Here is an 18668-nt window from a genome sequence, read left to right on the forward strand (position 1 = left end):
CGGCAGGCACAAATCTTGCAGAAATTATCAATGTGGCAGGTCACTTCCCCCGGTTTATTGAGCAGGATGATGCAGATGACCTAGAAGCTCCTGTCTCGATGGCTGAGCTAGAAAGCACGATTAAATGGTTCAAAAAGGAGAAGAGCCCAAGCCCTGACGGCTGGACAATCGAGTTCTATGCATCTTTTTTTGAACTTCTTGGTGAGGACATTCTTAAGGTGGTAGAAGAAAGCCGAACTACTGGAAGCATATACCATGCCATCAACACCACCTTCATTGCCCTTATTCCCGAAACTGATCATCCTTCCTCATTTGATGAATTTCGCCCCATTTCCCTCTGTAATGTGCTCTACAAGATCATTTCTAAGATTATTGCAAATCGGATTAAGCCCATACTATCTCGACATATATCTCCCCAACAATTTGCTTTCTTAGAAAACCGGCAAATCCATGAAGCCATTGGCTCGGCTCAAGAGGCTATTCACTCCATTTGGACCAAACGCCTCCGTTGTATTCTGCTGAAAATCGACCTATCCAAAGCTTTTGACCGGGTAAGCTGGCTGTACATCAAGATGATCCTCATCCATATTGGTTTCCCTATCCCTATCATCAATTGGATCATGGCCTTCATAACCTCCCCCACCTTCAGCATCTTGATTAATGGATCTGCCTCTCATTTCTTCCACTCTGAACAAGGGCTTCGTCAGGGATGCCCTCTCTCGCCTTTACTTTTCCTCTTGGTCATTGAAGCACTCAGCAGACTTCTCATCATGGCCAGAAGGGAAGGATCCATCAGGGGTCTTAAAATATCAGATATATGCTACCTCACCCATCTCCTATTTGTAGATGATGTCCTTATATTGCTGGATGGCAGCATACATGATTCTACTACATTCTCACACATCCTATCTCTCTTCTCCAAGGCTACGGGTATGGTAGTAAACGCTGCAAAATCCTCTATCACTATGACAGGCACTTCTGTAAATGAATCACACATCGCTAGCACGGCTTTCCCTTACAACACACAGCCACTGGATCGGGGGCTCAAATACTTGGGATATTGGCTTAAGCCGACCTGTCAAAAAATAGTGGATTGGGTTTGGTTAGTATCTAAGATCGAGAAGAGGCTGTCATGCTGGAGCCACAGATACCTCTCCAGGGCGGGAAGATTAATTCTCATAAAATCTGTTCTCGAAGCTACCCCTGTTTTTTGGATGGCTATGGCATGGATCCCTCGTAACATTCTAGCTAAATTGCAGCAGCTCTGTAACAGATATCTATGGGCTGGGAGCCAAGACAAACGCACTTTTTCTTGGATTGGGTGGCACAAGATTGCTATACCAAAAAAATGGGGCGGCTGGGGATTAAAGGAGCTCCCGTCATTTGCAGAGGCACTAGCTGGAAAGATGGGATGGGCGCTACTGACTTCTCAAAGTCTATGGTCCTCGATCTCATACCACAAATACATTTGGCCTCTTTCCATACTTGACTGGGCTAGACTTCCGAATTGGAACAAAACAGGCATATCCTCGGTTTGGAAGGCTCTTCTACACTCACTTCCCCTCATCAGAGATAACTTGGTATGGAGAATCAAAGCAGGTAACAAAGTCAGAATTGGGCTCGATCCCTGGTCCGGATGTGGTGGTCGACACTTGCTCCCTCAAGATCTCATCGACTTCCTCTCAGCCCACAACATTAAGGTCTTATCACAGATCGCGGATCCGGATCATTCGGATATGTTCCAACAGGCATGGAAATCTGTGATACAATTGAATATTCCTCAGAGATGGCATGAGACTTGGGGTAATTACAGAGAGGCATTATTGGAAGCGCATATTCATATCACAGATGGCACAGATGAGCTTATATGGCACAAAGCAGAACACGGTGTTTATACACCCAAGGAAGGATACATACACCTAGTTGAGGGCAAAAAACCAACCGACTGTGCTAGCTGGTGGCAGAACATTTGGAAATTATCCGCATCTCCTCGATCTAGATTGTTCAGCTGGTGCATATTGCGGAATAAAGTCCCCACGGGTGACCAGCTCATGAAACGGGGGCTTCATGGACCTAGTTGGTGCGTATTGTGTAAAGCCGATTCGGAAACTATTGTCCATTTATTTTTACAGTGTCGGGCAACTAGAGCCGTTTGGAGCAACATTAAGACACACATACAATATGCTGGCGAATGGACTGGTCCGGATGTGATAAAGGCATGGACGGAATGGGCTAAGAACAACTGTGGGACGAAATTGATAAACCTGCCCATCATTGTTAATTGGGCAATATGGAAATCTCGAAACAACTGCATTTTTTAAAACAAGCCCATTCTCTGGCCCTTGGTGGAGGCACACATCATTGCTGCGATTACAGAACTACCTGATCCTCCTCCTAATCGAACTCGCGTGCCTGGACCGCCTCCACCCATTGACCCCACAATGCCTTGGGCTTTTTTTGATGGCGCTGCCAACACAAACAGCTGTGGTGGAGGATTTATCCTCCACATAAACGAACATCATCAGTTCAGAATCAAAGCCGGCCTAGGAGCTGGGACAAACAACTTCGCCGAGCTCATCACCCTTCGCCACCTTCTCCATTTCGCCCTGAGACACCATTGTGCTAATATCAACATATATGGGGATTCACAGCTCATCATTAATTGGATAAATGGCAATGCATTTTGTCACATGCACTCACTCAGCACTATCTTACATGATGCACTTGATCTTAAATCAGCATTTAACCATATATCCATCTCTCACATTTACAGGGAGCATAATAGGAGTGCCGACAAGCTTTCCAAGGAGGCAGCGTTGATGGACAGAGGCACATGGGAAATCAAGGAAATCAACAATCTACAGGAGCAGATTTTTTACCACCGGCCTTATATAGATCCAGAGTACCCAACTCTGGGTCAGCGTGCAGCATCTTAGCTGATATTTTATATTTAGTAGACAGCAATACAGACATAGACTGCAATTTTTTGTAATTATTTTGAAATTTTTGATGACAAAAACACACTAACAGTACACTGACAGCATACCCTGCGTGTTAGTGCAATTTAAGAAGGAACTGAACATCATGTCAAAACTGACTCTCATGTAAAACTGATTATCAATGAAATATACTGATTTTTCCAGGGGAAAAAATATATTTATTTATTTATTTATTTATTTATTTATTTGTTTGTTTATTTAATTATTATTAAGAATTGTTGATTTTAGATTAATAAATGAACTGTCTTATATTGAATTTTAAACCATTAAGGATTTAGTTAGTTAATTCACTAAAATTTTATTAGCATATCTAAATTCTGGTGTGTTCTAAATTATTTTAATTTGAGTTTTTACAACACTTTGTTTAATTTAAATCCATATGTTACTTATAATATTATAATTCATAAATTATGGTGAGAATTTTTATTTTTATTTTCAATAAATGATTAGTAATGAAATAAAATTAGATTTGGGAAATATTTTATTATGAGAAAATTTTATGTTTAATAGGATGATCATTTATTTATTTGTTTATATATTTTTATTTTTCTTTTTCAAATACTTGGGAAATAATTGGAGCTTTTGAGGAGGAAGCTGATGCATCTAAAGTTTCTGAAATCTGTCGAAATTGCTTTAACATGTATTCTAGAAAATGGGTTATTCTTCGTTGACGATATTGATTGAATCTAACCAAATTTTTAGAACTTAGACGGTTCGCTGCTAATTTCTCTACCATATAATATTATGGAACCATTTCAAACAAATCATCAAACTTGTTAGGCTCGTTTGAAAACAGTTTGAGCTTAGCTTGTGTTGTAACATATTTAGTTATGCCATGTGGGTCATATGGTCTACTTAGTATGGTTGGAAAACTAAAGGCTTTTAATTGTTCAATTTAGGAATGCTTGAAATTCTCTAAAGCATAGGTACCACAAGAGATGGGAAAACATGACCAGGGGAATTTCCTGGCATCTTTAAGTACTTTAGTTAAGCCCTTACCAACTTTTTGATAAGCGACTTCCTTGGCTAGCAAATTATCTAGGACAAAAAGGGGCAAAACATGAGGATGGGCAAGGCTACCAAAAACCTGAATGTAGGTAAATGACTCTTCCCCAAACCACTTTCCTATAGGCTTTAGGTCTTTATTTGCTTATGCAGTAAGTCTAGGGGCTTTTCTGCCAAATACCTTTTGGTAGATAGGGAGCATGACCTTATGACAGATTTTGTAGAAGTGAGCATGGTGGATATCGAGATAAACAGATATAGGGCTAGGAAATTGGTCTGTCCATTTCCATCCAAGAGATGGAAAATCATAAGAAAAATAAATTACGTCCATGACATAGGCTCTCATAAAGAAATGAGGATATGTTTTCTCAAGAAAATTGCACTTTTGTTTGTAATTACGGATTTGGGTGGTCAAATTGTTGGATAATATAGTCGCCCAATCCATGATATAGCCATCAGTAGAGCCTTATATTAATTGCAACCATTCTTTAGAGAATTTCTGCATATTTGGATAACCATAGAGGCCACATACGATAGCAACAATATGAGAGAAAGGGCCAACAATGGAGGCTAGTGAATACATACCCCTGTCCTCTCGCTTGTGTTTGTTTGGATCCCTTCTCCATTCCCTGATCAGGTCTGCAGGGTTCGGATTCTCTTGCATGAATTTCTGGATGAATTGTGTATCATACCTCTTCTGACGTTGATGTAGATGATACATTTTCCTTAAATCCTAGGCTTTAAAAGACCCAATAACTGTTTTCTTCGACGTTATAAACGTTCTGTCTATAATGTCTAGTTGGTCGAAAACCAATCTCACCCTCTGTATATGGTATAATTTTAGGGCAGGCAGCAATTCTCTGAAGAAATGAATTGGCCACATCATTCCATGCAGCGTCGTTACTTGGAGGAGAACGATCAACAGTAGCAATCTATTTCCCAATTATCCTCGGATTTTCATCCTCGAATAGTTTGTATATCACCTGCCAAGACGAAGAACCTGCATCCGGAGTGCATGTAGTATTTGTAAATAATGGAGACATCTCGAACACTTCTTCAGGTGGAAAGACTAGTTCTTGTTGTATTACGACTTCCTCCTTGCCTTGATTTTTCTTGACATGTCTTTTAAATTTTCTTTATTAGAATTTACCTATAAAGAAACAAACCAAGATAAGCAGCAAGAGCTTCGAAAGATGCAAATAGTCATATCAATTCAATATTATTTTTATGGAAATCCTTTCACATTAACTAAAAATTATTACAAATCAACAAAAACCTCGAAATTAGAACTACGCAGAGTGGTCATTTAATTTCCAAACGTTTGTTCACGTGATACTGACACTTGTCATTATATCGAAAATATTTTATCGGCGTGTGGTATCGGGTGACATTACATAGTTTAGTGAGATGTGATTTCCGAAAAGTATATAGGTGTGGGATCAATATTAGCGAAATATCGGAGTTTAACAGAACACGATATCGGCATTCGTTAAATGACGGAATGCGATATTGGCTCTTGACGGATTGCGATATCGGTTCGACATTTCGCATTTCATCTTATCACAATTTCTCATTTCGACTTATCGGCTTTTCACATTTTGGCATTTTGCAATCACAATTTCGCATTTCGTCTTTTCGCAATCGGCCTTTCACTGTTTAGCTTTTCGGTTATCCTCTGAAATCGCCAACACCATGCGTACCTTTTAGTAGGACCAACTCTTTTATAGCTTTTTCATTTATTTTGTGATTTTGTGATTCATTTAGACTTGTAATTCATCTTCTAAAACTACAAAAGGATTCCTAAAAAGGTTTTATGACGTTATTCATAAACATTCTTCTTTTATTCAAAAATCAAAGAGTAAAAAAAAACTTATCCTCTTTTATCTAAACAAAGAAGGATTATATCCTTAAAAATTTAAAGGGTCCCCATTATTCTTTCTCCTAATTCTAAAGTTAATGGGGGGTTGTTGAGTACCACAACAAGTTCCAAGGCCCCATCCAACTACTACGGAGCACTTATTCATTCCGACGATCACGATTAGCAGTGCCATAGTCACCCATCCAACAATTGTGACATACTAATAACTCCAACGGTCTCAATTAAAATGTGTCTCAATATATATATATATATATATATATATAGAGAGAGAGAGAGAGAGAGAGAGAGAGAGAGAGATTGTTCTTTATATATAGTAGCATATGTTGTTGAATAATGAAGTAAATCTAAATAATGTTATGATTTCATGGGGTGAAATTGATAAGGAAATGTTAAAATGCCATTATCAAAGCAAAGAACAATATATCCCTAAGAAAAGTTAACAAGGACATCTAGATATCATGATTCTATTATGGTTGTGGTTGACAGGTTGACAAAGGTAGCACACTTCATTCCAGTGAAGTCTACTTATTCAGTTAGTGATGTAGCACATGTCTTCATCAAAGATATAGTGAGATTGCATGGTGTACCGAAGAAGATTGTGTCAGATAGGGATGCTAAGTTCACTTCCAAGTTTTGGAAGGAGTTATTTGCAATTTTTGGTACAGAGTTGGCCTTCAGCACAACTTACCATCCACAGACAGATGGGCAGACAAAGAGAGTCAACAATATTTTGGAGGACATGTTGAGAATGTATGTTATGCATCAACAACAAAAGTGGGAAGAGTACCTTCCACTGGTTGAGTTTTCTTACAACAATGGGTATCAGGAGTCACTAAGGATGAGTCATTTGAGGCACTTTATGGGCAGAGTTGTAATACTCCCGTCAATTGAAAAGATCTAGTGAAAAGGGTGTTGATAGGACCAAATATGTTGGCAGAGATGGAACAAGAAATATAGGCAATCAAGAAGAATATAAAGGCAGCACAGGATAGGTAGAAGAGTTATGCAAATCAACACATGGCATTTAAGGAGTTTCAAGTTGGCGAGCATGTGTACTTACACATCAACCCCAAGAAAGAGCTCCTTGAGGATTGGGTCATGTGTGAAGCCGACACCTTGGTATTGCGGGCCTTTCGAGATCCTTGAGAGGATTGGACCAATGGCCTACAAACTTTCACTGCCTCCGATAGTGAAAGTCCATGATGTTTTCCATGTTTCATTGCTTAAAAGATATGTAAAGGATGTTGATCATGTTATTGATTGGTATGTATTGCAGGTGGATCCAGAAGGAGAATTCCAACCGGAACCTTAATGCATTTTGCAAAGAAATATGCTCATGCTTTGGAACCGAGCAATCGAGCAGGTTAAAGTGCAGTGGAAGCACTTTGGGCCCGATGAAGCTACATGGGAGATGGTTGATCAAATGTGGGCTATGTATCCTTCATTGTTTGCCGGTTGAGGCAAAATAGTTTTGGTATATGTATATATGTACATGGGTGTAAATACCACCATGAGTTGTGTTATAAATATCCAATAAGTTGTGTGGTTGTCATGTTGTTATGTTTCTCATCTTGGTTTTCTTTTCAGCAAGTTGATCATTGTAAATATTGTAACAAGCTAAGTTATAAAGCTCCATGGGAAGTATGTTTTGCTTTTCAACAGTTTTGTTGGTTGTAGGTGTCATAAAACACCAAGTATGGTGTTCCCCTGAGGGGGAGGGGTTTGTAATAGCCCCGAGTTAAAAGTTCATGTAATAAGATTAATAAAGGAAAAAGAAGACCAAGGTCATGGGACATGTATTCCAAACTGAATGTTGGGCAAAATATCCTAGTGGGCGTTCATTTGGTTTATTATTGCTAATGAAATTGGCATGCTCCGCACTTGGCTACCCAGAGTCTACTGTGGGCACGATAACTGGTACACCAGAGGTGCATCCTTCCCAGTCCTCTCATACTAGGGAAAGGTCCTCTCAATGCTCTAACACCGATGAAAGATCTCCACCCCATGTGAACAAAGTCTAAATTCCGAGATCATTTTCTAGTTTAGCAAGATTTTCCGCATATCGTAAGCCAGGTTAACATATAAATATTTACCAGTACTTATGCCAGCCAGTGACAGATGTGATTGATGAAGTCATTCCTTTCATTGCTTCTGGGTCTCGATTATAAAAGCTTTGAAAGGGCAAGAGACATTAATTTGCATTTTATTTAAGAAAATTAAGGAAATTAGGAGAAAAAAAGGTGAAAGGTCACAGGTTGCATGTGAGGAGGAAAATGAAGGGAAAATAATGGAATTGAAGAAAGTAGAGGCCTCATTAAGAAAAAGGTTTTTGAAGATCAGTTTACAAACTTTTGTTAGTTCAGTTTTGGAGCTTTCTCTCTATTTTCTCTACTCTCTCATACTCTTGCGCACTTATAGCATTCTAGGAGAACTCTAGCATTAGGGAAAGGAAGGACAAGAAAGCAAAGGGAAGCAAAGATCAAGCAAGGAAGAATTGGATCAAGCAGCTACAACATGATTACTTGCAAGTATCAAGTTGCATGTAGGATTTTTTTGCTAGTTTTGGCATGCATGGTACATGCATGTGTGTAGTTGGTTCTCTTGTTGTCATTGGCATGGGTTTTTCCAGGTGTGACAGTGGTTTTCATCCTTGACTTTCCATTTTTGGATATCAATGGTGTGATGGGGTTCTTTTACTTGGTTGAGCTAGATTTTCGGATGGTTTCGAAATCGAGGGAGGTAGTCTCAAGAAAATTCCCAAAGGCCTAGGAATCCCTGTAGAAATTCTGAAAATTCTCTACAAATCTCGCTCTAAGACCATGTAGAAAATTTGACTGTAGATTAACCCGTTAATGCAATATAACCAAATCAAAATACTATAACCTACTTCTACTATCAGGCAATTTGCAGAAGCTTATAGATCGAGCTAAACACATATAACCAAAAGAAGAAGAATCAATCGCACAATACACATGAAAATACTTTGGGGAAAGCCTCAGCTAAAAACCCCACTATTTGTATTATCATACAAGGTGGAAATACATAGGAATTATACAAAGCCTTAGCTCTCATAGCTAGCCAACTCTCAGTACAATCCTCATAGATGCTCACAGGCAATCCTGGCTTCTCACAAGCCTTCCTCTCTTCCCTCCAAGCTCCTATTTCCTTGCGTTGTTCCTAGTGGATGATTCTCACCTCACCAAGTGGAACATTGCTCTCACACACTGTCAGAATTGCGCAATCCTCTAGGAATTTAATTCCTTCTGTATGCATGAGTTTTCTTTATAGGAAAACACATGCAACTGATAGTACATTTTCCTTGACTTTAATCTCAACTGGGTCTTTCTCAAATTAGAAATGCGTGAGTTTTTGATGAGAGAATCTTCAGTTAACTGGAGTACACTAGTTGAGTGCATGTATGCATCAACTGACTGATAACTCACAATTAGTTCCTCAAACAGTTTGGAACTAATTTAACTGGACTTAACTTAGTAAACTGAGCTAACTAATTACAACTCAAATATAACTCAATCTTATCTCCTTAATTAAGGGATAATCTCCTTAATTTAAGGGATAACTGTTGCATGACTTCAGAAAGACTTCTAACTTGAATTTCTCCAACTAATTAATCCATAATGAATTAATTAATTATTTCGAAGCAGCTGGTGAGACTAAATTCGATTTTAATTCACAATTTAATTCAAGGACAAATTAAAATTGGAATATCTGGATTCTATTTTTATCATTTCTTGTTGTTATTTTCAACATTCCCTTGACCGATAATGGCAGGATACACGATAAATCCTTAGGGTGGATACGAGCGAATTCCTCATGGCTTAGGTGGAGAGATCTAAAGGCATCCATGCTTGTTTAGGGCCTAGTGATCACTTGACCAATATATGGCGAGATTGTGGTAAAGCCTGTAGTGCATGTTCTTTTTTGGGATTAGGAATCCCTTGATTGGTATATGGCGGGATACATGGTAAAGCCTAGTTGTATAGGTGATGGTTTCAGGCATGGGAATCTATTAACTGGTAATGGCAGGATACACAGTAAAGCCTTAGGAATCCCTAGTTGGTTTTGTTGTGAGTCCCACATTCATGCTTGGAAAATGGGACAGGGGTGATTAGATGAAAGAAAGATTTGGTTTAGCCTAATCTATGGTTGGGTGGTACGTGGAAGTCCCTAACTTGGTTGGATTTTTCATATGTTAATAAAATCTCTTTTCCTATTATATTTCATGAGTAAATGTGCTTATTATTATGTGGCTTTGAATGTTGTTCTATCATTGTTATTTTGTGTGTTATAAGCATGGTTTTATGACAGACTTTGGTTATGGCTCTCGTTGTGTTTTATTTAGTAAATGAAATGTTAATGAATGTATGACCTAATAGATGATATTGCAGCTTTGGTGAGAAGACATTAGACCTTCTTGACAAATCTCAAATAAGTATGAGGTCCTTATGTTCATATGTGTTTATATGACCTATATATTACATGTTTATGATGTGTTTGACAAAATGTCTGTCATGGTTAGGATGAGTCTAGTCAATTTCTGGTTCAAGTTTTGCATTAGAGGCCTTGTCTACTTCTTCTTTATCATCTTTGAGAATTTCATCAAGTTTTGGGCAGAGGATTGTGTCCTATCCCTAAAAAAGTGGCTCAGATTTCAGGGTCACTGACATAGAAGTGCCTGAAAAAGGTTGCAATTGCATGGAGGCCTTGTTGTGGGAGCGGCTGGAGCCTTTCAGTCACATGGAGGGCTTTTCATGGAGCCACTCGGGGTTTAGGTTAGGGGTTGGGAACCTGGAGTGGTTGGTCAGCCCCTGAGGGGTCTTCTAGCTCCCGAGGAAGGTCAGTTTGGTTTTGGTTTGTCGATTCCACTTCCTTAACTGTACTTGGGGAGTTGAATCATATCATAGTAACTCTTCGTCACATGTTTACCCTAGTGGACTGGTTAGCTTGGATAAATGTGGGAGGAGGGTGTTACAAAAAAATAATATGTTCCACATGAGAGGAGCTCAACGATGCAAAATGTTTACATAGATAGAGATAATAATTGGAGGGAGGAACGAGACCCCTAAACTTCCCAAAATTATGAACGAAAGGGATAGATAGGAGGGTGTTACAAAAAAACAAAATGTTCCATATGAGAGGAGCTCAATGATGCAAAATGTTTACATAGATAGAGATAATAATTGGAGGGAGGAACAAGACCCCTAAACTTCCCAAAATTATGAACGAAAGGGATAGATAAGAATCCCTTGTGATGGTCAAGAGGATTGCTAGAAAGCGCTAACACAAAGATAATTTGATATCTAAAACCATTTGAGAAATAAGGATAGTGAGAATTATCCAAAAAGAGTCACTCCACCTAAGAACCAAAGCATAAAACCACAGGCCCAAAAAGAACCAATCCATGCAACCATTCAAAAAGAGGCATGAATTTCTTATTAAAATGATAAGTAAAAGCAAGATAAAAGTCAAACCTACATAAGATGAGAGGGTTACTAACATGCTCCAACAAGATAACAAATTCAAATTTAAAACCCTTGAAGGAACTAGTGCGATGAGAATAAGTTAGAGAGAGTCACTCTGTCTGCCAACTAGAGCAAGAAAACACAAATTCAAAAAGTCACTCTCCTTGCAACCATTTAGGAAAAGGCTAAAGTTGTCAACACCTAAAGGAGATAGAGTGCGAAAAAAAAAGCAATGCTAAGAGATAAAAGAGTAGTAGTGTAAAATCATTGAATGATCTCTCACAAATATCATTTTGGAATTGCCAACTTCTTAGACACACTCCCCATTCCTTCCATGAGAGCTTTCCCATTGTGCCTGAAGCATGCACTATGATGATTCACTAAGGGAGAGGTCATTTATCCATGTCTCCAAATTAAAACTAGAATGATAATAACCACAAGCTTGCATGCATGAACCTTGCATTGAGCTAGCTGCCAACTAGGTGGGTCATTAATTCCCCACTTTAGCCGCTAGCCACCTTTCCTAATTAGCATGAGCATTTCCATGATTAGACATCCTTGGTGGGAAGGAAAATCCTACATGAAAATGTCCAAACATTGCTTTAATAGTGGCTCCAGTATTGTTTCACTCCCTAACATATCCATAGGAATGTTATTATAGTTGTTGCTTTCATTAGATAATCTGTCTATAAGCTTATTTCCAAGTCTTCTTACATGTAAAAGAACTATAACTTACAATTCTAAGAATAGGGTTTTAATTATCTCCAATCGCCAACAATTTGAGAATTTAGAAGGAGGCGAGCCATGTTGCATCCTTTTGGCCATTTGAATGATAAATTATGAATCAACTTCTATAATAAGATCTATATAGTTGTTTGTGATAACTACCATGGACCATAGTCCAAAGTAAAGACTTTTATCGAATTTTTTTGTCAACCTCAATCAAGTCAGCAAAGCTATTGAGAATAGTTCGTTTGTCATCTTTATTGACCCCTCCAAAGCTTGCAAGGCCTGGATTACCATTTGGGGCACCATCAATGTAACACCCCTCCCTTGTGTGTTAGATTATTGTAACCTAAGCTGAGAAAAGCTAGGTGTGATATGTAATATGGAAAACAAATATATTATTAAATTAATTAATAAATAAATCACTTGGAAAAGTGAGACACCAAGAGATGAGATTCTTGCCAAATCCCATTGAGGAATGGGATAGGAAAAATATTTCAAGATAAAGATTCTATATATGATTCTAGATAAGCTTGGATGGAATGGAGATAGATATCCATTAAGGAAAAACATAAAAGCCTTGCAGGAGATAAAGGCAAGCTTTTATGAGGAAAAGCCTCACAGGAAATAAAGGCGAGCTTTTCCGAAAAAGACCTAGGCAAATGGATAAAAATCCATAAAAGCGAGACGCGGCTAATGGAAACCATATCCTGAAAGAGCGTATTAAATACCCATTGCATAGATCGATTGGAGGCAGTTGATCCATGGTAAGAACCTCGGCTCGGGGGGAATCATAAGTGATTCATGGTTGGGTGGTGGTTCTCAGCTCTCCAAGTGATGTTTTAGTTGGTTTCATATGCATGGACAGTTATGTATGTTGGTTCTTTCCCATCTCTGTTATAATTTCAGTTTGTCTATGAGTAGATTTATTGACGTTCTCCTCCATTCTAGTCGGAGGTTACTTGCATGGAAAATGATGTATGATTATTCGTGATCTTTTTATGTTGTTAAATTGTTAATTCATACGCGTATATGTGGGGTTATCTGTAAGCATGAGAATAACTAAATGAGTTGCTTGTGGTAATTATACATAAGTAGACTTATATGTGTTTATGGTTTTAGGAGTTAAGTTTAGAGGAATGTATGTGACTGTTATAGATTATCTGAGTTAATGGATTTTACCAAAAAAATTATGCAGTAATGAATATGCTGCCCACTTTGGCTTATGTGTTAATATGATGCATAAGATATATAGTTCGGTTCTAGAAATTATCTATGATATGCATTGTATTATGGAATGATTGACATCTGTTGTGGGCTTTCTGCATAAAGATATATGTCAGTATTCTTTGATTTTTCCATAAGACTTGGTAGATGATAATTGTGGTGCATTTATGTTAATGATCATTAATATTACTATGAAATAATCTTTAATTCGCGTTGAGATAGTTATGGACAGGGGATATCTGTGCATGTAGAACCGTAGGTAATAATGCATCTAATTATGTAAGTCAACGGTTCAAGTCATCTAGGCCATCGATCTTATAAAGATTTCATCCATGGAGACTAGACTAGTTAGTCATGTGTGTGAAATAAAGGTTGAGTCAGCAGCACTTTGAATTTGTCTAAAGGACTATGAAAATCATGCACGGCCAAGCTAGCCACAACGAACTTAATATGAAAAAATCATTAATTACTGGGTAGGTTAACCTCATAATTTTATAGGTTGCATAGATTCTTCATGTGTGAATCAAAGAATTGGGATGATAATATTAAATCCTTTCTCCAATTATAATTGATCTAACATACAAGTCTTGTCGATGAACATAAAAATCCACATCATGGATCCACTTTTAACATTATGAAATTGATAAGTCTATGAGTATAGTTGTATGAAAAATAGTGTTCAGATAAAGATACCATTGACAACAGTTAAATCGCAACAGTAAACAAAGTTAATTTTAAATTAATGGTACCTAGTGTTATAGACATTTTTGGGCACTGCAACCCCAAGCATAAATGTCCATAAACCAAGGGCTCCTAAGTCCCTAAAGGTTTTGTTCCAACCCCTAAAAGAACAAGGTCAACTGATTACAGCATCTCCCAGAAGTTCTACATGAAAAACTACTCAGAACTGGTCAAAACTAGACCATTTCACCTGCTCCATAGGCAAAGTGCGTTGCATCCCACCTGAATACACACAGTAGGTGCGATACATGTCAAAAAACCCTTCTATGGGGTGCGATGGGTGAGAAGGGACAAATGGCAGGGTCAATCCGCAAGGTGGAGGAGCATGGAATCCTCCAGAAAACCTCTCCTGTGACACTTGCCTCTCTGAATTCGACCAGGGATGAGTAAGAGATCATCAATCTCCAAGTGGAATCAAGAAATATCAGAGAGAAGACACTAATCAAATCTCAAAAGCTGACTCACCTCCCTTGCAGACATCTATATATGGATCCCTCATCCCAGAGATCCAGAGGCTGGAATTTTGTATCTTGTAAGGAAGTGATGTTGGTTTCTTGGCGCAATATCATAGTGTTGGGTGATCTAAGCTTTTCATGAGGTGAAGAAGGGCTTTCTTGCTGAGAGGATGATGCTGGGTCAAAACAATTGGCTGTAATCCTCTTTGCTCTTTCTTGATTATCAATAAAGCTATTCAAGTTTTCCTCCACATTCTTGTATGATTGATGATTCATGCATTTTTGTGGTCAATGTACATATGATCCTATATTGTTTATGATAATAGATCTATGTTCTTGGATAGTGTTATGCTGCTTTGACTCTACAGGTACTCTTTGAAGCTGGGTAGACAAGGAAGCAAGTGGCAAAGACCTACCAGAAGAGAGAGGAATCGAGCAAGGAACCAAGCGCAAGACAGAGGTTGGTCTCCTTATTCTTCTCTTATCTATTTCTCATAAAGGAAAACGAAAGTAGTTTTTAGTGTGTTTGTTTCTAAGGTAGCTACCAGCCTTAGTGGGACTAGCAGCTCTGTATAGACACTAGTTTTCCCGATAACAAAATGGCGACTCCACTGGGGAGCGAATAGATTGTTTGTTCATCTACATTTGTTTACTTTATAAACTTACAGACGGAGCCTGAAGTCAAGCCAGCTAGCCTTCGAACTGCATTTGCTATGCAAGTGCAAAGTAGATCAACGCTGCTTCAGTCTATCTCCGGGTTTTGTTTATGAATTAAACGATTGATTTACAAGCTCTCTAATTGCCCTCGTGGTGGCTCTAGTAACCTCCTTATATCTACTCTTGTGATTGATTTACTGATTACCACTTGCTCGGCCTAAATCCCTGAACTGAACTACAAACTGTGACCCGGAATCTAAGCAAAGTCTCGTCCCTGGTCCAGCGCACTGTCTGTTTTGTGAAATTCAAATGCATCGCACTTCCCGAGTGTAGTAGGTGCGTTGCATTTCAGTTTCACTGTGTTACAAGTGCACTGATCAAACAAGGCCTTGTTCCTAAATTTTGGTTTCTGTGTTCACTCTTTTCAGCTCTATTCAGGAGTTTTGCTGCCTGTAGTCAGTACACCTCTGTTGAAACCCCTTTCCTTGCTGTTATTCCACCACCATCGTGCAAAGAACAGTAAATTTTATTATGTATTTTTGAGTCATTTTCAGTTCTCATTTACAAAGAAGTAGCGTAATTGTACTGTCGTTTCTTGATTTGAAAGTGTCGCAAGTGTCGTTTTCAGTCATAGAAGAGAATCTGATTGTTCTTGATAGTCGATTACACTGTTACTCTTGTATTTGATTTTAGTTAGTAGTTTTTCAAGTGTCGAAAGCAAGTTTTCAATTCCAAATAACAAAGTGTCGTCATTGTCCTCATTTTGTTTTGAAAAGAAACTTGTTAGTAATTGTCGCTTTGGAAAATAATTCAGATTTGCGCTTAGCTTTCTTTTTATCATTTACACATTAAGAAGGCTAAAAAGAAATACATGCATGTGCATTTGCATTTAGACTGTTTGTTGGTTTGATTTAGGACAGTGCATATAGTGTGTGCTCTCTGCTCTTTGTTGAAAGAACGCCATCTCTCTTTCCTTAATAGCTAGGATTTTCATTGCAAAAAGAAGATTAAACGACTGTTTATCATCTTAGATTGCATTTTAGGAATTGTACATCTACATCACGCGGTGAACCTGAAAGGCAAATTTCTTAAGCAAGATCAACTATAAAATAAATTTAATGAATCTAAAAACGCTTTGGAACGTAACGCACAACATGTAGAAGTGTAGGCTAGAGACGTATTTTAGCGTCGTAAAGCCTGGTAACTGTTGTTTTCACTGTTGGTTGGGTGATTCCTCCACTTTGAGATGATAAGTGCCAGTACGGACTTGTGCTCCCACGTACCGTCGAGTATATTTTGGGAGACCACAATAGGCTTTATCCTTTATCCATAGGAAGCCATGTCTACTGCCCTATCGATCGCAATGCACTGAACATAGCATTCGGGAAGATTGACTGTCGTACCGTAAAAAGTATTCTGCAGTTTTTCGATTGGTTTGGTAATCCCTCTGTCTAGATTTCCAGAGCAGTCCCTTTCATTCCTTTTCAAAATCCTTAACAGAAAAGGTCCATCTGAGCACTTGTCACTTCAGGCTCATTAAAAATCGAAGGAGACTAGAGTCATCTTTTGTTTCAAAGCGTCTAAAATTTATTTTAAACGGAATAATCATCGACTTTCCTACGTTGATCTTAAGTTGATAAAAATGGAGTCCACCAACCAAGGAGTTCCCCTTGGAGGAAATCCTAGTCCCTTCTCCTCTTGGGGAGATGTTGGTGCACCCCATATGGCCACATTGTCTCTTCCAGGATTGACAATCGGCTTGCCCGTATGGCTCTTCTCAACTTCTGTCGTTCAGAACACCGTGATTCCGGGACAATCAAGTCAGCAACTAAACAATATTAGAGTTACCCCCCAAACCTCTACTTCGTCCAATTCTTCCTCTCCTCCTTCCTCTTCGCTTGATGAAGCTGGTAAAGCCCAAAATCAAGTAACTGAGAAGAAGAAGGAGAAGAAGAAGAAAGAGAAGAAGAAGAAGGAGCCAAAGGCGAAAAGGGGCAACCAAGCATCATCTAGCGAAAATCCACACACTGCACCGACCAGGCCTAAATCGCCATGTGTCATTTGCAAAGGAGACCACTATCATCGAGATTGTCCTTGCATCCCTCGGATCTTAAGGGACTGGTCTCCTCGTTTGCACAATCCGGTGTCATCAACCTCTGACGATCATGTTGAGCATACACCGTCAACTAGTGAAAGTGAAGCCCCTGGACAAAAAGGAAAATATAAATTTCCTTGTAAATTGTGTGAAGGTGATCACGCCGTCCACCATTGTCCCTTCTTAGACGAAGCTAAAAGAGTTTTGGACAACCGTCCGGTTTCACTGTTACGGCTTCCTCCTGGATACAAGAAACTCTTGCCGAGTTCGTCACTAGTTGAAAATCCGGCTGACACGCCCTTGTGGTCGGCCAAAGCGTCTATCATTGAAGATAAACCATCTGAATCCATACCAGACGAAAGTCAAAAGGTCGAGGCGGCAGTTGACCTGGTCTTGCCTTCAGAAGGTCCATCTTCAGATGATACAGTCACCGAAGAGAACAAGAACGACACCGTTCAAATTCTCTTTGTAAGCACAGAATCCGATGAACATGGGGGCAGTCTACCCGTTCCTTTACCGCAGGAAGGAAGTTCGTCAAAGTCGTATCCGGCCGTCTATTCGGTCCCACCTCCAAGCAACCTGGTTTTTTCCTTTGACTGGAATCTACTAGGCAGACCCCGTTTACCGGCTAGTGTACCATTCCGAATCATTGCTCAATTATATAGAATGGTCATGGCCGGTACCATCATTGAAGGGGCTTCTGTGAGTATCCTTTCCTCAACTACTTAGAAAGCGCTTGGTTCGCCATCGCTTTTGCCTCAGATGAGAAATCTAACAGGCTTTGACAAAGGAACTAGTCGACCATTAGGGATACTTCCCGATGTGCCAATAACATTGAGAAGGAAAATTGTTCACATGAACATAATGGTAGTCCAAGGACCCCTGGATTATAATCTACTCCATGGACGAGACTATATTTATTGCATGGGAGCCATTGTCTCCTCACTCTTTAGAGTAATGTGTTTTCCGCACGAAGGAAGAATGGTCAAGCTTGTAGATCAACTTTCATTCCCCAGTTCACACATAGCAAATAGTCATATACCAACCCTGAATGGTCTTTTCACACAAGGAATGTCTCATCAATCCCCAATCCGTCCTCCTGATGAGCGCGAGTGATTCGGAGGGCATGACTGAAACCCAGGGGGCATGCACCCTGGCCTGTTTCGACAGGAAAACCTTGGGTATAGGGTGGGTTTCCGCGGAGAGTATATGACTGGCCTGACACACCCGTCCATTTTGGAAAATGGGATTAGACCGGAATAAGATACCTCTGTTGAGGTAGGCCTTTCCCGATAAAACAAATGTTTTGTCTGCAAATTGAGGGGTAACTTGGAAACTCTACTTCGCTATACCTGGGGGCATGCAAACCTTTTGGCGTGCAAGCAAAGAGCGACCATTTATTTT

The 18668-nt window shown here is 39.2% G+C and overlaps 1 protein-coding gene across 1 annotated transcript; it reads left to right on the forward strand.

The window, feature by feature from the left end:
• Positions 1-2441: 2441 nt before the first annotated feature.
• LOC149140234 (uncharacterized) lies at positions 2442-2936 on the forward strand. Its single transcript, XM_089450933.1, has one exon. The coding sequence runs from the start codon at positions 2442-2444 to the stop codon at positions 2934-2936; it is 495 nt and encodes a 164-aa protein (XP_089307059.1).
• Positions 2937-18668: the final 15732 nt, after the last annotated feature.

This window comes from Pinus tabuliformis, chromosome X (assembly GCF_031772625.1).
Source record: "Pinus tabuliformis cultivar Carrire ecotype Pingquan chromosome X, CPIR1, whole genome shotgun sequence".
In the NCBI taxonomy this organism is placed as follows: Eukaryota; Viridiplantae; Streptophyta; class Pinopsida; order Pinales; family Pinaceae; genus Pinus; species Pinus tabuliformis.